The 23054-nt window shown below is 40.4% G+C and overlaps 1 protein-coding gene across 1 annotated transcript in view; it reads left to right on the plus strand.

Annotated features, from left to right (window-relative positions):
* Vps41 (VPS41 subunit of HOPS complex) overlaps positions 1 to 23054 on the plus strand; it is a 156742-nt gene that overhangs the window by 97674 nt on the left and 36014 nt on the right. The window contains exons 11-14 of the mRNA XM_036189157.1: positions 8207 to 8304; positions 11874 to 12003; positions 16347 to 16462; positions 18043 to 18099. Of these exons, the coding sequence (XP_036045050.1) occupies positions 8207 to 8304; positions 11874 to 12003; positions 16347 to 16462; positions 18043 to 18099 (401 nt within the window). The remainder of the gene's footprint in view (positions 1 to 8206; positions 8305 to 11873; positions 12004 to 16346; positions 16463 to 18042; positions 18100 to 23054) is intronic.

Here is a 23054-nt window from a genome sequence, read left to right on the forward strand (position 1 = left end):
TCTGTTTCTCTGTGATGCTGCAAACATTGTTTGCTGCTGGGGATGTCTATCTGTATGCTGTGAATGTGTTGCTTTGATTGATTGATAAATAAAATGCTGATTGGCCAGTAGCCAGGCAGGAAGTATAATATAGGCGGGACAAGCAGAGAAGAGAATTCTGGGGACAGGAAGACTGAGTCAGGAGATGCTGCCAGCTGCCGCTGCCATGAGAAGTAAGATGTAAAGTACTGATAAGTCACAAGCCACGTGGCAACTTACAGATTAATAGAAATGGGTTAATTTAAGATATTAGAACTAGATAGCAAGAAGCCTGCCACGGTCATACAGTTTATAAGTAATATAAGTCTCTGTGTGTTTACTTGGGTCTGACAGGCTGCAGGAGCCCAGTGGACACAGAAAAACTCCAACTACAGTTTGCTCTCCATTATCCACTTGTCTAGTGTGGTGAGAGCATTCCAATTTGGGTTGTTTTGCACTTGGAGTCAGAAGTTGTGGTGTGTAGAGTTTTAATCCTTTTTTTTTTTAATATCAGAGAAGTAGTAGTTCAGATTCTGAGTATGAACAGAATGCACATGTAGAGTGTATTAGTACTGAGAAAAGCCAAGGAACAAGAGGATAGAGTAGACTTCTACCTAGAGGATGTTTGTTTGAATGTCTCTCACTTTCTTCCCACTTCTCCTTTGCCTATCAGGGATATCCTCTGAAAATCTTGATGCATAGTATCTTAAGAGTTGTTATTGAATAGTTAAGAGGCAAAACAAAAAGCTCTGATAATTTTTATGGCTATGAAAATTTCCAGGGAAGTACAAGAATGTAGCTTTGTTATTTGTGTGAGTACATTACTGATATTTGACTACTGTAGTTTGTAGTTCAGTACCATAATCCATTTCCATGGCAGGTGGCACAGCTTTTGTTTAAGAGACCTTGAATGTGATGAAGGAAAGGGAAGTGTTAGGAAGTCGGGAATGGAATTTACTTTATCCCTGAACAGTGAGCCACTCTTCTTCAATGGCATGATGACTGCATTGAGATTAAAGAAATATATGTAGAGTGAATTTGTCTGAAGCCAGATTTTTTTAAAGTTAGAATCATAAAGACAAGCAAAAGTTTCTACTCCAGTGTTCTTACAAATGAAAAATAATAATGACTGTAGCAGGAATCTTAAATGGTCATATTAATAAAAACAAACTCAGAGCCAGATATTGGGGTGAATGCTGGAAGATTAGAGAAGCAGAACAAGCCACAGCCACCCCACCTTGCCAATTCCTCAGCTGATCCTGTTTCCTCAGACTGGAAGCCTCTGAGTCCTTATCCAAATGGATCTCAGCTGAACTGCTTCTCAAAAGCCTGAAAGCTTAACCAGCCTCTAGTTCCCTGATTTTCATACCTTATATACCTTTCTGCTTTCTTCTGTCACTTCCTGGGCTTAAAAGGCATGAGTCACCATGCCTGGCTGTTTCCAGTGTGGCCTTGAACTCACAGAGATCTAGGTGGATCTCTGCCTCTGAAATGCTAGGATTAAAGGCGTGTATGCCACCATTTTCTGGCCTCTATATCTAGTGGCTGTTCTGTTCTCTGACCCCAGATAAGTTTATTAGGGTGCACAATATTTTGGGGAATACAATATCACCACAAATGACAAAAAAAAAAAAAAGGCCATGCAGCAGGCTTTTGAATGGCCTTGTCTCTTCCAGGTTACAGTGCTGAAAAGTACACTCCATGCCTACACTGCTCACTTTAACCTAACTTGGATCTCCTTTATGCTCACAGGATTCCCTAACACCAAAGTCTTTACTGCATGGCAGTTGGAGAGGTGGTGCTTCTTTGAGAAGTGAAGTCAGTGTTTTAATCATCTTCTGACGTCTACTGCCAGCAACAGATGACTTACAGACATGAAATTCATGACTGATTTCCTTGTGTTGATTGCATATAGAAGTTTAGTAAGACAGTTGAGATAAGGAACTACATGAAGATCTACACAGACTTGTCAGAGAACCCAGGATAAAGAGGAAGGGAAGAAAAGAGAATGCACGTTGTTCTCCCTATTATAAAGCATCTCCAGCTGGTCATGCACTGTGAACTTAAAACTTAGCATGTCATCCTGTTTTCAGCCTCTTGATTGATTTGGAACACAATGATCTGGAAATTGAAGGTCTATTTACATGGTTCAGAAGAGCTGTGGAATAATTCACTTTTAGATCTAAGTGTCTCTCTTCATGTGCTTGCTATCATATCTTGATGTTCAGACTATAGCAGTGAGATAATTCTCTTTGCACACAAGTGACTTAGTTTCTCTTTCTAGTAAAAGTCTCAGTAGAAACCATGTCAGGTGGAAGTATCTTGCCAGGTGTTTGAATTTGAGGGTCTGGCTTTTGAATAGTTTTCTGTTCAGTTTACTTTCCTGTTTTTGCATTGGATTTTCTCTAGTACTTCATTATTAAAAGAATTTAAATATGAGAAAGCATTTTACAGTGAACACCATAACCCTCACTAGATGCCGTTATGTGTGACTGCATTTGCTTTGTTAGGAATTGTTCTTTATTCATCCTTCCGTTGGTATGATAGACTTACATATGATGCCATGAACTCAGATATTTGTTAGATCATAAAAAATATCAATAGTTAGATCATAAAAAATCTGAAACATGAGGCTAGGAAAATAGCAAAATTGGCAAGATACTTGCTGTGCAAGCAGAAAGATCTGAGTTTACATCACCAGAACTTATGTAGAAATGTGGAGTTGGCCATGTCATGCCAAAGCCCCAGTGGTTTCAGGAGTGGAGACAGGAGGATATCTGAGTTTTTCTGGCTGCTAGCTTAACTCTAGTTTTATTGAGAGGTTCTTATTTTAGGAGCATAAGGCAGAAAGTTGTGGAACAGAAACTGGACATCTTCCTATGGCACACACACACAAACACACACACACACACACACACACACACACACACACACACACATATAACACCTATAGTAATATATTTGTTTCTTTCATAACATTAGTCACTAGGCAGAATGCTAAATACATCACAAACAGAACGTTATTCAGTCTATATAGTATTCCATGGGTAGGTGGTATTATTTCCATTTTATAGGTAAAAAAGTTGATCAGAGGGGCTCATGTAACCTACTCAAGATGGTCCTGTTCCTAAGCAAAAGCACTTTAACGCAGACATTCCTGTTTGTAAGCATTCTGTAGCCACATTGGCTTGCACCTGCGATCTCAACACTTGGAGCCTGAGGCAGGAGTATTGACACAAGTTTGAGGTCACCCTGGGTTACCCTTAGTGATCTGAAGGCTAACTTGGCTATAGAGTAAGGCACTGTCTCAAAACATAAAGCAGAAAAGGAACATCAGAAGGATCCAGCATCTTCTGCAAACAAGCTGTTGTCCCATCATTGACTTCTCGGTCTTCTGTAGTCCCACTTCACAGCCAAAGGGACCTGGGGAAGGACCACCTAGTTCTGACATGTAGGTCCAAACCACGGGGTGGGAATTTCCTAACATCCACAGACCCCTGCACAGGTCAGTGGCGATGCTATGTGCCTCTTCTCTAAACAACTGAATGTGATGGAAATGCAGGAAGTTTTTGAGATTCTGGTTCAGAGAAGTACCTCATTTAGAGAAATGGGAATTGTATGTTTCCTTATTCTGTTCTTAGATCAGCAGCCTACCATTGTGTGTGCTCCATGTTAGTGAATCTCTGCAGCACACTTGCCTTGGGTAGTTTGCAGAGTACTTTCTAAGGACTGGGAGTCAGAACAGACTGTGACTCTGTCCTCCTTTCAGGAGGTGGAGAGCCCCTGTCATTTGGTGCTTGACTTGGGTTGAGCTGATGCACTGAGGTAATTTTAGACTTAGAACACAAAGAATAGCCATTTGGTTTAGACGTTTTTCCATAGCATACCTTGACCATTTCTTTTTCTCTTATCTAAGCTTGAATACTCTCACTAATGAATTATCCTCATCACTGGCTTCATGGGGGGTGGGGTGGGGTTGAAGTTTAAAAACATGAAAGATTAATGTACCAGATAGCAATTAAAGGATATGGGGTTAAATTGAAACCAAAGTTGCCTTAAATGGTTTCTGACCTGTGTGTAGACTTATTGGCTCGGTTTATTTTAATGCTTTCTTATTTTGTCTATTAGCTAATCCTTCAATTTTTATTCCATGTATCAGGCCTATAATTTGCTGATGTGAAGCATCACGTCACTTTTTACTTCAGTCTGTCTGCTTTAGAGCAATTCCTGAGGCTATGGAAGTGTTGATTCCAAAAGTATTTTTACTGGCCCCCTGGCATAGCAACCAAATGTCCAAACTTATTGAAAGTTCTTTGGGCATGACTGCTCCTGCTTTTACCTGCTGGCTAAGGGCAGGAGTCCTTTGCTAAAAGCCCACTGTAAAGAGTCTAGAATGGGAGGTGAGAGAGTTGCAGATAGCTGCTCTTCCTTATTGATTGGCATTTGGGAAGGGCAAAGGGATAAAGAGGGACCAGAAAAGACAGTGGAGGTTCTGTGCCCTGCGGTGTGTTTGTCCTTAGAGCAGCATAGAAAGTTCCCGAGAAGGGCAGGACACTCTGATCACAAAGATCTCAAGTCTTAAACTGTTGTTCTTGGTGGTGTAGTATACATGTAGCCTGCACTTCTCTGTGTTCTCATTTACATTGTCCAATGTGCCATCTGTCTATCTTGGAAACGTAAGGCATTGTATCCTGACATCTGCTTTCTTCTGAAGAAATTTTAGTCCTCTTGCTGACCTTCTGTGAGTTTCAGTGCACTGATTCTTACAGCATGTCTCTAGATGCTGCTTTCTGAGCACACTAGACTGTGGAAGCCTTTGCAACTGTGTCAGGATGGGAAGGCCACGCCACAACTACCATTCCCACCAGAACTGGTGTTCTGCAGGAAACAGTGTGTGGAAACACAGCACCCTGCCTCAGGGCCCCAGAAACTTCTCTTCACTTCCTAGATATCTTTGATCTCCAGGGTAGGTTCTGTCTTCTGTGACTCCTGGAAACTAGTTTTCTCTCAGCCTCTACTTCCCAGCCTTTTGGTTTCTCTTTTGGGGACTATAATCCAATAGTTTGCTTCTGTGTCTTTGTGATGTATCTTTTCCTGATAATCCATTTAAATAGGAGCTTATGTCTAATTAGGTTTGTTAATCTACCTGTTTCAAACTAGCTTTCCCTTAGGAAAAGACAAGACTTATTAAAATTATTAATATCATTGTGCTGTGGTGTAGAAGGGCATATCAGGAAAGGTAAACTTCATTGGCTGCTGTTATTTTGAAATGCAAAACCAATAATTGCTAGAAGACATTTTACAAAGTTAGTCTATAAATGTTTTATATTTTATGTATGTTCCTTAGAAGAATAATATAGCAATTCAACATTTTTTAAATTTATGTCAGTAGAGATAACTTTTAAATCTTTATACATACATACATTCTGATGTCATGGTTTCTAGCCATCTCTTTGTTATCTTAGCATAAATATGAAAAATAAATAGCAGGTTTCAGATCTGAAAGCACTCTTGTTTCATTGCTTTGGAGGAGAATAATGGAAAAGCAAGGATCTTTCCGTGGTGTTCTAAGGCACAGTAGCTGCAGGCACCTCCACACACTAACAAGTCAGATTAGGAAGTGAGGCTCTTTTGTTCTTTATTTTTGACATATCTCTCTTCATGGGTGTTATGGAGAGGAACTGCTGGATGGCAGAGTAGCCACCGCTAAGGGAATAGAGTTAGAACTCTTCATTGTGGGTCATACTGAGTGTTGCTATTACTGCAGTTTTGTCTCTCCACGAAGGGTACGCATGGTGTAAGGGAACGATTCAACACAGAGACTGTTTTAGTTTTGTCTAGATGTTGGTAACTCATGCATTTCCAAAGCCTCGACTATTAGTTTTAGTAGCACACTTCTTCCTTACTACTCTGTCAAAATGATCATCAACTCACAGTTGGTCATCTGATAGCTTAGTGTCTATAACTGCACATTTACTGCCTGAAACTCAGATGCACGTCTGAAGTCTTCTCTTGTTTTCTCAGGAACATATTACTGTTTCCATCCATGATCTCAAAGGCCATGAAATCTCCATGTTATCTATGTAAACATTGTAGACCAAGGGAATCAGGATGTGGAGTGAAGATTTCCACAGGATGTTGTCCTAATTTCTCTCTTCTGTGTTAGTAACTCATTCTTAAAAAACCAGGCCTTGCTGGGCAGCAGTGGTGCGCGCCTTTAATCCCAGCACTTGGGAGGCAGAGCCAGGCAGATCTCTGTGAATTTGATGCCAGCCTGGTCTACAGAGAGAGAGATCCAGGACAGGCACCAAGACTACACAGAGACACCCTGTCTCTAAAAACAAAACAAACAAACAAACAAACAAACAAACAAACAAACAGGCCTTGATGTAAATTTGGGTACTATTAGGAGACATTGCCTCATACTACCTTTCAGTTAATCCGGGCAGGCCAGGTGATCTCCAGAGGGGACAGTACCTCATACTTTATTATTCACCACTGCTTTGGGATTAACTGCTGTTTTCCCTTGGATATGGTTAGCATACCTCTGACTCTAAAGTAACTAGTTGAAGTCCAGTTCAGCAGAAGTTATGATGCAGATTTCCATAGTACACAAACATTCAATATCTCTTTCAGCATGACACACCGAGTTCTCCAACTCAGGAAAAGAAAGTAAGGTTCATCATAGATGTTAACAGGAAGTGCAGCAAATAGCCAGGACATTGGAGACTGTCTGAATTAAGAAACTCTTGGATAATGGGATAAGTCCAAATGAGAGTTTACTCACAAGTGAGCCCCACCACAAAACTCTAAATGCTCTAAAGTCTCTAACTGCTGCCGACTTGTAGTTTGCATCCTGGAGTCATCAGGATCAGGCCATAGAAATACATGTATTTCTCCTGTGTAATAAGTGCACACACACCTTTCCCCCAGTACGGGGGATTAGACACAGTCCCTCTCATGCTTGGTAGACAAGCAGTCTACCACTGAGCTGTGACCTTAGCCCTCTTTTTATGCTTTACCTCAAAACAAACTCTCACTAAGGCTACTTAGACTGGCCTTGAATTCATGCTGTAAGCATAGCAGTCTTTGAACTTATGATCTTTTCTTCAGCCTGTGGAGAGTTGGGAATATGGAACGCCACCACCAGGCCTGCCTCTAATTTGTGTGTATGTGGTGGTTGCCTTTGATTGTGCCTGTGTTGGAACCCGGGGAACCAGAAGAGGATGTCTTCCTCTGTCACTACCTTGCTCTGAGACAGGGTCTCTACCGAGCCAGAAGCTGCCATTTCAGCCAAGCTGATTGGCCAGTGAGCCATTCTGACTGTCCTCCCCCACCCCAGTCCCCCAAGTGCTGAGACTGTAGGCAAATGTGCCCATGCCTGTCTTTTTATGTAGGTGCTGGGGATTCAGACTCCACTCCTCATGCTTGCAGAGTCCAGTCTGACCATGCTGAGCCATCTCCTTAGTGTGCATGCTTCTTAACTTACATTATTTCTTTTTAAGCACAGTAATACTTCTTAATAATATTTATACTAATAGTATTTCTTCTTACATTTTAAGTACACTATTTTGAAAGTTTATTATTGTTCTCTGTATATAAGATATATAAGTAAGTACGCAAAGTAAAGCCAAAAACATAAAATGTCTAAAGCCAAAAACAAAGTAATGTTTTCTATTAACCAAAGCATAATTTGTACTGTTTGCACCACTGCACTTCACCTCGAAGAAAGAAAGACTTAAACTCAGCCAGTTGTTAACAATTAATGTTGCTATTAACAATAGTTCTATTATTAAAGATAGTTGATGTTAGGTTTCATTGTTTCGAAGAGTCTTCATGTGATCTAACAACATTATTAAGTTACCTGGCACAGCAGAGCGCTCACGCTTGCTATTGGGAGGTTCATTTTTGTCTGTGATGTCAACTTTCAAGTCTGCATTTCTGCATGTCTTTGAGTGCTATGTGGGGAGAGTACTTTAACTGGAGACACACTATGGCACATATTTAGTATAGTGTCGTAATTTAGCACATACACAGTGTGTAATAATCACATCAGGGGATTGAGCATTTATTTCCATTTTAAACAACGTTTAAGTGCATTGTAGCATTCACAGTTGGTGTGTCTTTGCCATCATGTGCCCCTTTTTGCTCCTTTTAATGGTGAATCCTTTCTGCCTTTTGTTTGCAGTGTCTCAGTTTGAAACTGAATTCTACATTAGTGGACTTGCACCTCTCTGTGACCAGCTTGTTGTACTTTCCTACGTAAAGGAGGTTTCAGAAAAAACGGTAATTATCTTCTCCCCAGGTACAGAGGGATATAGAGGAGTTGGCTTTTAGTATCACACCCAGGTCAGGCTGCCTGTCAGAGGAGATTGCTATAATCCGAACAGAACTTTCTGACCTGTGGAATAAGCCTAGCAGAAATTACCCTGCAGACTAGCATATTTACCTTCAGAAGCCATGCTCATTGCCTGCCTTTGTTCCTTCTGCTTCTTCTTCACAAAGAAGTGAGCCCCTTTTTTCCCTTGCTTCTTCTTTTTCTTTTTTATCAGTCACTTGCTATTTCAGTTGAAAGAAATGAAGGATTCCTCATGCTGAAAGCCAGAGAAAGTAAGCTGACATTGCATTAGCAGAGGTGACAGCCTGGAAGCTGGTCACTGCTACAGCAGGGGTCCCAGTGGTCAGAGGGAATTACTGAAAGGGCAGCTCCTTCTTTCCTGGAGTCCAAACATATTTGTCTACCTCCCAGTGGCCTGATGATTCTAAGTAGCTGGCTTCCTGCTTTGAAAGGGATTGTTGCTCACTCACTTGTCAGTGCAGACTATAGACATTGAAATGTGTTACACACAGAAAACAGCAGAAAAACCGAATTTTGTTTTCATGGCATTGGAATGAAGTTCTCAGCTGGGATTTAATGACACCCAGACTCCCTAGAAAGCCCAGAGCAGTGCCATTCCCATTGTTAGAGTTCAGGGCCCTGTCTGGAACAAGAGAGGGTAGCTTCAAGGCCTGAGTAAGGAGAGCTTTTGTAAAGGATTTCCTTTTGGGTGCTGTATATAAAAGAAATTGCGATTGATTCTCTAGCCCTTCACGCTAAGTAGGTAGGTGGATTGTGCTCTCCCTGTTTGTATCCTCCCCTCTCTCTCTGTCTCTGTCTCTCTGTCTCTGTCTCTCTGTCTGTCTCTCCCTCCCTCCCTCCCTCCCTCCCTTCCTCCCTCTCTCTTTCTTTTTCTCTCTCAAATGGCAAGGAATAAGATGGGGAGAAAAGCCCAGGGAGCCCTTGTTGTGAAGTGGCGGCTGCACTTGAGCTCTTCTCTGAGAGAACACTGCATTAGGAAGCCATCACTATAGTAACTGAAGCTCTGGGTGCCCATGTTGCTAGGCAATGAAATGCTGTAGACTTAAGTGAACCCTCAAACCTCCTAAAATCAATAGGGTTAGCTTCTAGCCCTATTGCAGGACATCAGTTTATTATTATTTTATTTATTTTTTGAAAATACAGAAAAGCAGAAGCTCCTGGGGGAGTAAGAACAGTGCTTTTTGATGAGAAATGTGGGGCAGATTGAGGATGTGATTGAACAAAACAAGAGAAGAAGCAATAAAATTGGAAAAGGGAAAGGCTAATAAACTGATCAAAAAAAGTAAAAAGGGAAAAGAAAAGGGGAAGCCTGTGTTAATAAAGAGTGTAGGGAAGGAGAAAACCAAAGGAAGGCCATCCTCACAGGGCAGATCAGAGAAGGGGTGGCAAATTTTCAGAAGAAAAAGTAAGAGCTTAGGAGACAACAGTGTGCTGGTGTTTGGAGACTCACTTTATTTAACATCAGTGTGTACTTTCACTTCTTAAATACCGAGTAAAATTGGGGCCAAAGAATGGCAGTCAGCTTTGGGCACGCCATTACCCAATTTCTATTTTTATACTGAAAATCTGTTTCTATTAGGTTTTCATTGGCTATTTCCATTGGCTTTTCATTAATACCCTCAACTGTTTCCCATGTGATGCCTTTCACAGGTACACATGTCTCCACTCTGGACCATGTGACCCAGGAGCAAGGACTGTAAAGTGACAAGGATCACATGGTTACATACCTCTTAACACATATAAAAGAATTTCCCTTCTTTCCTAATCCCAGTGCTAAGGATTGAACCACAGGGTTCCCCACATACTTAGCAGGTGCCCTGTCACTGAGCTACATCCCTAGCCCTCAAAGCTTCATTTTTGATCTAGTAAGGTTCAAATGTTTTTCATCTTGTCATGATTTTGATTTTTTAAAATCATTTTCTTTGCAGCCATTTTAAAAAAATCCTGTCTTTAAGTTTACCCTCCATTTTTTTTTTTTTTGTGGTTAAAAGTTGAGATTTTTTTTTCTTCCATTTTTTTCCAAAGCTCTGATAAATTATGGTGTATATTCTCCATGCTTTCTTCTTGTAGTTGTCAGTAGCTGTAACCCCATCTTGAGATATAAAGCTGGTATAATGACTTCTCGGTTAACAAAAGTGCTCAGAGAAATCCACATTCCATTATTTGGGGTTTTGTTGTTTTTTTGCTTTGGTCCTCTAATCTGCCCACTCCATACCAGAACCCAAGTGTGTTCTGTTGCTCCTTTGTACTTTGATGGCATGTGGGCTTCACACCTGCCGTGACCGTGTCCCCAAAGCACAAAATCTGAAGCAGAACCCATCTGATCCAGAGGCCCAATGCTGACCGAAAGTCTCAGTTGCTCCAGATACCCCAGCCCTACCATTGACCTATTTAATTTTAATCTTTTTTTTAAACCATCAATTTATATAATTGAGAATAATAATGCTTAATTACTTTCCAGGTTTCATTTGAGAACCCAGTGAGTGATCTGTGTACCATCACCCTCAGTCCTCAGAAATGTCAGCTCATCTTCACTCTACCATGGACTAGAGCTTTACTTTCAGAAACTGTAGTCATTGGCTATTTATGCTTTTTAAACTTAAGCTAATTATAGTCAAATAAAATTCAAAATTTAGTTCCCTGGTCGTATTAGCCGCATGCCTATGTTCAGCAGCCATGTAAGCGATGCAAGCGTAGGCAATTCCACAGGCTCCACGAAACCTGGTGTAGAGATGGATTTTAATCCATGCCTTTTGACACTACTATTAAGTTTCCTCATATTAGCAGTGATTTGGATCATGAAGTCGTTTGTAATACTGTATTGCTTCCTTCGTACTCATGTCGACGAGCTGTAATGAAGCTGTTTTTTGGTGTTAGGCCATAGATTCATTGCTTTTCTCACTCCTGTGATGAAATACCAGTTAAAAGAACTTAAGGAAGGAGGGGTTTATTTTGTCTTACAGTTTGACAGTACAGCTTATGTTGGTAGGGGCCTCCTGGCGGCAGCCTATCCCAGCACATCCACAGTCCAGAAGCAGAGGGAGAATGCTGATGCTTGGTTTGCCTTCTCCTTTTAGCCCAGGACCCTGACCGTGGGTGGGGTGGGGCTGCTCACGTCGGAGTCGGAGGGGGGCTCCTCCTTGCTCACTTTAACTTGTTTGGACACATCTTTATACATATGTCCAGAAACATGCTTCTGTGGTGATTCTGAATGCTGCCAGTGATGGAGATTCTCATTAGCCACCACTGCTTTAGGACTGGATTCTGTGATAGTACAGTTCACAAATGTCACAATTCTGCATATTTCACCAAAAAAAAAAAAAAAAAAAAAAAGATCACAAAGTAAGACAGAATTAGGTGGCTGTTTATGGTGAGTATTTAGAAGGACTTGTTTGTGCTGAAATGATGAATTCAAAGCAAGTATGGATAGCTTGTTCATTTATATAACCTACAGAAACCTAAGTAAAATGATCCTTTTCTATCATTTCCCCCATAGGAAAGAGAATACTGTGCCAGGCCTAGACTGGACATCATCCAGCCACTTCCTGAGACTTGCGAAGAGATTTCATCGGATGCTCTGACAGTCAGGGGCTTTCAGGAGAATGAATGCAGGGATTATCACTTAGGTGAGACAGCAGAGATCTGCTTGTGTGCTTTCTTATTACTCTGTTGCCATTCTGTCCAGCTCACCCAAAGGGGAACTGAAATAGAGCTGCTGGCAGGACCTTAGAGACCTGTGCATTCAGGCTGGCCCCTGCCAGTAAAAACTGGAGTTCTAGACTCAGAAATACTGCAGATCTTGCCTGAAAGCACAGAAAAAAAAATGAATGTTAGAGATGGGACAGGAACCAAGGTGAGAAGTGCATTATTTTTTGTTGTGTTTTTGTAGTTAGAGTTTTCCTGCCTGGCCCAGTCAGGACAAATCTCTCTTACCCGCCAGTCCCACAGTTGCTCAGACCCAACCAAGAAAGCACACAGAAACTTACATTGTTTAGAAACTGTATGGCCGTGGCAAGCTTCTTGTTATCTACTTCTTCTATCTTAAATTAACCCATTTCTGTTAGTCTATACTTTGCCACATGACTTGTGGCTTACCAGTGTCTTTACATGTTGCTTTTCATGGTGGCGGCTGGCAGTGTCTCTCTCCAGCCTTCTGCTTCCCAGAATGCTCTTCTCTCTTGTCCCACCTATACTTCCTGCCTGGCCGCTGGCCAATCAGAACTTTATTTATTTTAACCCATCAGAGCAACAAATTTGACATACAGAACATCCCACAGCACTTCCCCTTTTCTTTTTTTTTTTTTTTTTAAAGCAAGGTTTTAACTTTTATATAGTAAAATTTCAGATAACAAAACAATTATCAAGCAAGAATTACAGTTACAGTATTAAAGAAGATATCCTATCTATCTTATATTTGTGAGTCTGTTTTATATCTAACTTATCTTTTGTCATAACTGAGGAAATTATAACTATCTAGTCTTCAACCACATCAAAGACCTCAGAAGGATATATTATTACCTGAGAACTGGGAGAAGGATGTCAGCATTTTTTGGGACTCTTGCAAGAGTAGATAGAGACAGCTGGCAGCCTGGACAGTCATCTAATGTTCCTTTGTAAAGTTGGGGCATTTGTCTTCAGCACACAGGGCTAGAGTCTCTCGGTCACTTCTCTCAGTGTTCTGTAGAATGTCTGGCAGTTTCCTCTGCGAAGCAGGAACCTGAAGGACCATTTTGTCAAGCAAAGTTTAGTGGTCACCTTTCTATGGGTCCTGCATGTCCAGTCGATCAAGCAGTCCAGGCAAGAACAGTTTCTTGCCCAAATGGCTATTTTTGCCAAGGTGAAGATGAACTCCATATGAAGTGTCTTCAATGCCCATCCTCCTCTCTGAAGTAAATCAGTGCTGCCAGGAGCAGACATATCTCACTGTCCAGAAAGTCTAAAATTTAAAAATATTTTAAATGCCATATTCTGTAGACCTTTGAAGTGTTTGAAGATTACCTGTCTATCTGAAATATCTCTGTGTATATCTAGAAGACTTAACTAACATGGCTATGAGTATGATTATCCTAGATGACTAATTATTAATCTATTTTTAATTATCCATTACAAATTTAAATGAGCTGTACAAACATAATATCTTAAACAAGAGTAGAAATATATACATAACAAAATTAACTTTAAGTTTATATCAATAGACTTAAAATCTATACCAGTGTAAAACATTTTATACAAGTTGTTGCTCCTTAGAAGTAAGTTCCTTAATCTACCCTTTCAGACTGTTATATCTATATCATATCCCCTTTTCTTCTTTAGAAAGAGATCGCATTTATAATCAACCTGCTTTAAATAAAAATATTGTTTTTTCTCTGTCCCACACCAGAGGGCTCTTCTGATTTGGGACACAAGAATCTTTTAACCTTTTCTTTTAACAATATGCCTGGGTTTAGAGAAGGAGTGAGCCAATTCCATCTCCAAAGCCAGCTGGGAATTTGAGTGTAGTTTCTCTTACTACTTCCTGCTGGAGGGGGGCGCTGTATCTTATGGGGACACAAAGAAAATTTTAGGATTATGGAGTAGTCCATGAGGGTAAACCTCTGAGCCAGTTGCCTTGAAACCATTTTGGATGTTGGATAATCTGGGCCATGGTGTCATCGGAGACCTTTCAGGTGGTCTTGGCTGATCAAACCTGATGTATCTTAATCTGGAACAAATCCACAGCCTCTGGCTTTCTGTGGAAACAAAAGCAGAGACTCTTTTCCAAAGCAACATATCCTTATATCCAAATTTTGAAGTCAAGGTACCTTTAAAATTTACATATTTATTTAACTCAACAGCTTTTACAATCAAATCTTTTTCTGCAGTTAAAAATCCCCAAAACAAGACAAACCAGATTCTCAGTGTAATATCCATCTTTGTAAGACTGAAACACTGCTCCGCCCACCTCAGGTTTCCAACATGTCGGTGGTACCGTTTACCGCCAGCTCTGGGTCTGGAGCCATGTGTATCATCAACTATCAGAAGCAGTTCTATCAAAGCAGTGCATAGCCCAGAAACTTTTTTTTTTTTTTAATTAGCAAAGGCTAAATCTACCACGCAGCAGAGTAAAGTGCCGCTTGTAGACTCCTCATTCCCGCCGCACTGCAGATCAGACGCACACACCAGGAACCCGCCATAGTAGCTCAAACCGGCAGGCTGCCGCTACCTTGAGAGAGACAACTAGGAAGCTGTTTTTAGCTCTGTTTTAGAATATTTTTTTCTCAGGTTTTAGGTGGAAATTCTTGCCAACAAGTTGGGCGCCATTTGTAGTTAGAGTTTCCCTGCCTGGCCCAGTTGGGACAAATCTCTCTTACTCGCAAGTCCCACATTTGCTCAATCCCGACCAAGAAAGCACACAGAAACTTACATTGTTTAGAAACTGTATGGCTGTGGCAGGCTTCTTGTTATCTACTTCTTCTATCTTAAATTAACCCATTTCTGTTAGTCTATACTTTGCCACATGGCTTGTGGCTTACCAGTGTCTTTACATGTTGCTGCTTTTCATGGCGGCGGCTGGCAGTGTCTCTCTCCAGCCTTCTGCTTCCCAGAATGCTCTTCTCTCTTGTCCCACCTATACTTCCTGCCTGGCCACTGGCCAATCAGAACTTTATTTATTTTAACCAATCAGAGCAACCATATTTGACATACAGAACATCCCACAGCATGTTTTCCCCTGTTGTTCCATCAAACCAGCTAGTTGGCTACCTGTGTTTCCTGTGGTGGGAATCAAGCCCTTGGCTTTAAAGATGCTAGGCAAGCATGTTGTCACTCAGCACATCCCAGCCCTGTCCTGTTTAAGTGACATTTAATTTGATATCAAGCAGCAAGACTCATAGTTGTCCTCTCTTCCTGGAAGGTTTGCTGTGGGTGGCAGCAAAGTCCTTGTGTGTGGAACTGAGTACTGAGCAATAGAAAGAGTCCCACCCCATCACTAGGGACTGGAGTATTTGCAGAGTTTGGTGGGTGGATGTGGGTGAATACACTTAATCACTCACTGCTCAGGAGCAAAAGGAGAACTGTGACTCTTTAGTCCTGCCCAGGAAGTGTGTCATCATATCCTTGTAAAATACATTGAAGAAAAGGAAATACTTAAGCTCTTGAGAAATTCTTTCCTGCTTTATAAACAACAGACATGAAAATAGTTTTACTTTTCATTTGGACAAAGAAATGATGCAAAAGTGTACATGCATCTGACCCTTCTTTTATGAACTCTCTAATTAGTTAAAAACTGTAAGAGTATTATATTTTGGACTTTGCAAGAAACAATTATGATTCAGAACTGAAAATGTGCAGTCTGGGTATTTTGCTTAGAGGAAACTCAGTTGTATGCTTAGAAACTCTTCAGAGCAGGTTTTACCATTGAATTCTGTAGGAAACCCTCAGGATTCACATCATAGGCAATGTGCTAAAATGATAGATTATGTCCCCAGGGCTTGGGCATCTGTTGTCTATGCATTAAATGGCCTTGACCCTAGTGGAGAGGAAACATTTATCGTTGATGGGGATGTAATAATGTAAGAATAGAACAGTACTGGAAGTGTCCAGAAATAAAGATTATACACAGTAGATGAAGCCCAACACACACTAGCTCACTCAGTGGAGTTCTGTTTGTTCATCTGAAGCCAGAGAATTCATGAGTTAAACTTAGAATTTTAAAGCTACCTTAGTTGTGTTTGTTAGTTTGTTTACAGTCTTTTCTTCTAGCTCTTTTTCTTTCCTTCCTTTTGAATAGTTTTACACTGTGGTGCATTAAGGAGGAGTACATGCTGCCATTCTCTCCCTCCTTGACTTTCCAGAGAGTCAAGCACACTTGGCTGCAGAGGTAGATAATTGACTGTTGAGTCTGAAATCGTAGGCTAATTACATCCCCTGAAACTATTGCCACTTTGTAATATTGAGTCACCCAAGCTGTCCTCTCTCTCCTCCTTTCTAGAATACTCTGAAGGGGAATCACTTTTCTACATTGTGAGTCCAAGAGACGTTGTTGTAGCCAAGGAACGAGACCAGGATGACCATATCGACTGGCTCCTTGAGAAGAAGAAATATGAAGTAGTTTTGATTTTACTTTCTTGAAAGTATTGACTTGTCTGAACATAGAAAAAAGAAAAGATTTTTATAGTAAATCTTTCATATTGAGTTAGTGTGCTCCAAACCAAAAATATGTTACAATCTCTCAGAAAACAGAGAAAGAAGAGCACGCAGTTCGGGTGGTCAGCTTTTCTGTTGAGGGGGTGGGTTGGGGAAGCACAATTGAAGTAGAGAAGAGGGAGTCAAACAGCTAATGTACTGAAGCTTTTGTGATTATTTTCCTATTAAAGTAGAATACATTTTGTATATAAGGGAAAAATTCCAGATTTGTTCTTACTTAGAATGGTTTGAATTAATTTGGGTGGAATGATGCAGTCTACTTTGCTGAGCCCTAGTTTAAATAAGTTTAAGTAGACTGTGTACCAACATGACTGACTTTAGGACTGAAACAACATTTTATACAACTGTAATAACTGCCAAGATATTTTGTTTATTAGAATGACTCTGGATGTTTTTGTGTGCTCATCAGCAAAAAACAACAGTATCTAGTTTATGTGGAAGGACTGGGGGATTTTGTTTTTAATTTGTAAAATGTAGTCCAGTCATATATTAATACCTAGTGTATAATCCAACTATTACCATATTGTGTTAGATTAAGTAATGTTTTAGTGTTTCTTATATTTATTTAGTTAATTCCTTATTTGTATATGTGTATATATCTGTATGTATGTATGTATGTATGTATCTACATGTATGCATGGGTGCTTATACTTGCTTATCTGCACAGAGGTCAGAAGATGGTATGGTATGTCCTCTCCCACTCTTCACCTATTCCTTTCAAGGCACTGCCTTTTCACTGAATCCATTGCTCAAGTTTTCTCTGGTAGGCTGGACCACAAGTCTAGTTCTCCTCTATCACCACCCTCCGAGCTGGGGTTAAAGGCATTTGGAGAGACAGGACTTGTTGCTGGGTGTTGGGATCTGAACTCTGCTCCTTATGATTGTAAAAACAAGCACTTTAGTTGCTAAACCATCTCTCCAGCCCCTAGATTAAGTAACATTTTATGAAATTAGTTTATGTGTTAAATATTTATGTTAAACTAATACTGGTAAGTGTTCTGAAATAAAAACATAATGTGATTTCTATAAGCTTAATTGTAGACATGAAGACATATGTATGTTGTTTACCTTTATTGAAACATAAATGAAAAATGTCCTTTGTCAGTCTGGATCATACAGATTTAGAATGACAGGTATCCTTTTTTGCTTGAAGTCTAAGAGTCTTTTTTACTTTGGTTTGTGTATGAAATGTGATTCCAGGATCTTAATGTGGTAATGAATTCAAGTGAAAATGAAAAAAAAAAAAGTCTTCATTTTGGTTGAATATCTTCAGTTTGAATTCAGTGAGGTTTATTCAACCAATAACATTAAAAATTCTAGTGCCTTAAGCAAAAGTCATAGGAAAATGGGTTTTATTTGAGTAGTTCACATGTTAAAATGTATTACACAGTTTATGACTGCAATTGCATTCTCTCCCATTCACCCCCATTTTCTCTTTTCTTTTTTTAATGGCTCTTATCACAATGCTTGTGTAAACATAGGAAGCTTTGATGGCAGCTGAAATTAGCCAAAGGAACATTAAAAGACATAAGATTCTGGTAAGTGCAGCATCATTATTTGAAACCTAACTGTTCTTACTAACTCTTAAGGAAACCAAGTGATTTGAAGAGAACAAGAACAGGTCCTTCGTATCTGTTCATAATTGGTTTTGAACTAATTCTTTTACCCGGGAGGGCATTGGACTGAGTCAGTTTCTACTTGTAAACAAGAGACTTGAGCACCTGCTAGGATGTAGCTGTAGGAAATTTCCAAACTGCATTTGGGCAATGCACTTTCAATACAAAGCTCTCCTGTTGAATGTGTGGAAGCCTCTTTAAATCATGTGTAAAATCACATTATCACAAAATGTATCAAGACTGGTCTCTTCAAACTGGATTGCTTTGGTTTGGCCTTGATAACAAATTCAATTGCATTTGTTATGGAGACTATTTTAGGAAATCAAATACATTTTTATTACATTTTGGACTCTGGAAAAGTACAATGGCTAGAAACCCATTTCTCTGCTAAATGTGACAGTGAATTTTTCAGGCAGAGGCCTGACATGAAATCATATCCTCAATATATGAAGAGTCCTGTCCTTCCACAGCATGGAGTCCATTTACTCTTGGTTACAAATGAATACTAGAAATTTGGCCTTTTATGGCTTGTTGCGTTTCAGCACAAATTTCTTGTATTATTTTGTTCATCCTAAAATTCTCTGTAAAACTCCATATACAAGTCATTAATTCCAAAAGAATGTATAAGAAAACAATAAACAAAAAAAAGGGGAAGAAAAAAAGCTAGAGATCTTTCATTTTCATGCACGGTTGAGGAGAATAGTAATTCTTAGAACTGAAGAGGGCTTTGCAGCCGTTCGTGTCGTGTGTTGAAGGCACAGAGACTGAAGGAGTTTGGGCTGCCTGCTTATGTGGGCCTGTTTAATGAACTAACTACATGGGTAGTTTAAAAAAATTACTTTTTAGGTAAAGCTAGACTTGATTCTTAAGGGACATACATACTTAAAACTTAGTTCTGTTTTTGAAACGTGCAGAAGACAATTGAACCTCATGTTGCTAAGCACAAGGTTAGTCTGACCATGGCAGACTAGTGGAGAGAGGATCAGAGGGAGGCCAGCGGGATAAGGACCACTCAGGAGGAGTCTTGATGTAGTTGTGTAGGGAGATGAGCCTGCACAGGGCTGTGGAAATAGAGTCTTGCTGGCGGGGTCAAAACGAGCAGAGTGCTATCAGCAGCAAACCCGTCAGGCGTCCCTTGAGTTTGGAGAAGGCCATCCATGGCAGGTGTGTAGTGTTGGGAAAGAGAGGACCAGCAGTGCAGGCACTTACGGAGTGATGCATACCGGACAAATTGAGAGGAAGCAACTGAGGCTGTGTGCTGGGAGCGGAGAGAATGCATTCAGAAGAAAGGGAGTTAAAGACTTGCATAGTTGACTGAGCAGGTCAAAAGGCCAGACAAGCTCAGCTGGTGATAATACCCTGGATTTGATAATATGAAAGAACTTTGTGTTTATGTTATTTATTCTCATTGTGACATAGGGAGTGAACTTGAGCAGGCAGCTGTAAAGTAGAGTTGTGCAAAGACTGGACAGAGGACTCAACAAAAAGCAGTATGCTCCAGTATCCGTTGATGCTTGTAGTATTCTGCGAGAGAGGCATTTTACTTTATTTTTGTTGTTGTTGTTTATTTGCTTCTCAAGACAAAGTTTCTTTGTGTAGCCTTGTCTGTCCTGGAATTTGCTCTGTAGCCGAGGCTGACCCCAAACTCACAATGATCTGCCTACTTCTGCCTCCCGAGTGCTGGGATTAAAACCATGCACTACTACTGCCCAGTAAGAGAGACATTTAAAAGTGCTGCTGCTGGGGTGGGGGGGACAAATAGAGTTGGCATTAATAGAGGAAGAAGGAGTGTACGGAATGAGTGACAAGATGCAGACCTTAGGATTAGAGGTGTTGGCTCTGAAAACTAGCAAAAGAGCCGGTAAGATGGCTCAGCGCGTAAATGTGCTTGTCACCAAGGCTAATGACTTGAGTTCAGTCTCTGGGACTCACATGGTAAAAGGAAAGAAACAATTTGCACAAAATGTTCTCTGACCTCTACTATGTTACATAGGCCCCCACACATGCACATATATACACCCACACATAAACAGATACATACATGCACACACAAAAAATAAAAATATAATATTAAAAACACTGATAAGAAAATCTCTTGGATACTAAGATCAGTGGTCTGCTTTTAGAAAAATTCTGTAGGTGAGAAATATAATTTCCCACATAGTTGTCATTAAAGAAGACATTTAATAGTCTAAAAACAGGGTATTTCCCTGTTTGCTTAAAATGATTGTGTCCTGCCGGGCGGTGGTGGTACACGCCTTTAATCCAGCACTCGGGAGGCAGAGCCAGGCAGATCTCTGTGAGTTCGAGGCCAGCCTGGGCTACCAAGTGAGTTCCAGGAAAGGCCCAAAGCTACACAGAGAAACCCTGTCTCAAAAAACAAACAAAAAAATAAAAACAAAACAAAAAATGATTGTGTCCTGTGCATTAATTATGCATAGAAAATTTCCCCCAACACAGTGAAACTCCTTCCAAGACAAACAGAGATAAAGCTAGTGTCCAAGAGAAGTGCTGAATACGCCCAGGGGTAGAAGGTAGCACGTGAGTTTTGTTCTATATACTGAGCTTTAAGCTTCTGGTGAAATGAGAGCCATGTAGAGGGTGAGAGCTGTCCTCTCATGCCATGGTCACATACAATGGCAGGACACCACTGTAGATTGAAGGGTTGGTAGCTGTTTGGGGGTATACATGTCTCCTTTGGTAGTGTGCAGTTGCCTTCTGGTACCAAGAACACTAGCCAGTAGGGGTGAAGGCTCTAGGTGGGCACCAGCTCCACTTCTCCATGTTCAATGAGTTGTGTATGCGTTGTCTTCAGCCAGAATGTGTGACATTCTGCACGTGCACAGCGTCCTTCTCTCCATCATCTGTAGCCTCGGGTTGGCTTCCTTGCCCTTCTGAACTCATTTTCACTGTTGTTGTTAAGCTGGCATCTCCCATTTCCTTTTAGTATGATTTTTTCCAGTTGAGCTAATTTTATTGCTTTATTTCATTTTTTATAGAAAAATTTTTATTCATATACTACATTGTTATTATGGTTTCTTCTCCATCTCCTACTCCTACCCAGATCCACCCCTTTTCTGTCTCTGCTTAGAAAACAAACAGACATCTAAGGATAATGATAAAATAAAATATAATATAAAAAGATTAAACAGTAACAAATAGGAATAGGACAAAACAAACATACAGAAGGAAAAGAACACAAGAAATAAATAAATATAGATGAAGAGACTCATTCATTCATACATTCGGGAATCCCACTAAAGCACAAATCTGGAAGCCATAATATGTATGTTAAGGACCTTAAGGGAAAACTAGAAAGGAAAAAAAAAAAGCCCTGACATGACATTATGAGAAAAGGAACCTTCAAAGATACTACTGAGTTTGTTTTCTACTGGCCATCTCCTGCTTGTAGGCTGCTTACCCATGAGAAGAGTTTGTTTCCCTAGTTATACACCCCTGGAGAGAACAAAATTTTCATTTGCAAATGGTCATCAATTGGAGATATCTTCTGGGTTAGGGATGGGACATGTATTCACTTCTCCTTTCTGCTCTAGGATCCCAACTGGTGCAGACCAGTGCAGTCCCTGTGCATTCTGCCTCAGTGTCTGTGAGTTGACAATAGAGTCAATCCTGCCGTGTTTAGGTTTTATTTCCTAGGTGTCTTCCATTCCCTCTGGTTCTTACACTCATTTTTCCTCCTCTTCTGAAGGGTTCCCTGTGCCCTGAGGAGAGGGGTTTGATGGAGATATCCCATGTCAGACTGAATGTTCCAAGGTCTCTCACTTTCTGCATATTGTCTATCTGTGGGTCTCTGTATTTGTTCCCATCTGCTGTAGGAAGAAGCTTCTCTAGTAATGTTGAGCGAGGCACTGATTTATGTGTGTAGCAGGATGTCATTAGGAATCATTTCATTGCTACATTCTTTTAATTTACATTGCTTTTACCCCATGTCCCTGGACTATCTAGTCTTAGGTTCTTAGTCACTTGAGCAGTGTCAGGTATGGGTTCCATCTCATGGAGTGGATCTTTATTCAAATCAGACATTGGTTCGTTATTCTCACAGGCTTTGTGCCATCACTGTACTAGCACATCTTGCAGGCAAGACATCACTGTAGATTGAAGGTTTGGTAGCTGCTTTGGGGTATACATGTCTCCTTTGGTAGTGTGCAGAGTACCAAGAACACTAGCCAGTAGGGGTGAAGGCTCTAGGTGGACACCAGCTCCACTTCTCCATGTTCAATGAGTTGTGTAGGCGTTGTCTTCAGGCAGCTTGTGGAGAGCAGCTTACAGCCTTAGCAACAGTCTGGGTTGTTTGAGGTTCCCATGAGACCCTTTTGGCCAAGAACTCAATTAGATGTAACCCATTCCTTGTACTGGAAACCTCATTCGGTAATGAGAGATGTCCAGTTGGGTCTCTGTCTCCCCTATTATTTGAAATTTTATTTATATCACCTTCATATATGTATATATCTTAGGAAGTTTCTACTGTGTTAGGTTTCCATACTACCATTCAAAAAGCCCTTGATTTTAGCTGTCTGTCTCCATATCCCCTTTAGTATGAGAGCCTGCCACTTCATTTTCCTTGCATGTCTCTAGACTTCCTGTGGAAGAAGTCACATTTAACAGAAGACATTGGGAAAACAGACCTTTATATCTGGTGACAACTTTAGGCTGTGTTTCTAGTACCAGAACCTTCCTCTACAGAGCATATCTGAAGGGGATAGGTTAGAAGATTTTCACATGGAAACAAGGTTCAAGTTTTCAAAGTTTGATTATTCAAATTTATATAAAACAAATATAAGTGCATTAAATCTAGTGTGCTGAAGTATAATATCACCCAAACTATGACACAGATAGGCTTGGGCCATGGTTCTCAC

Source organism: Onychomys torridus, chromosome 5 (assembly GCF_903995425.1).
Source record: "Onychomys torridus chromosome 5, mOncTor1.1, whole genome shotgun sequence".
Classification (NCBI taxonomy): Eukaryota; Metazoa; Chordata; class Mammalia; order Rodentia; family Cricetidae; genus Onychomys; species Onychomys torridus.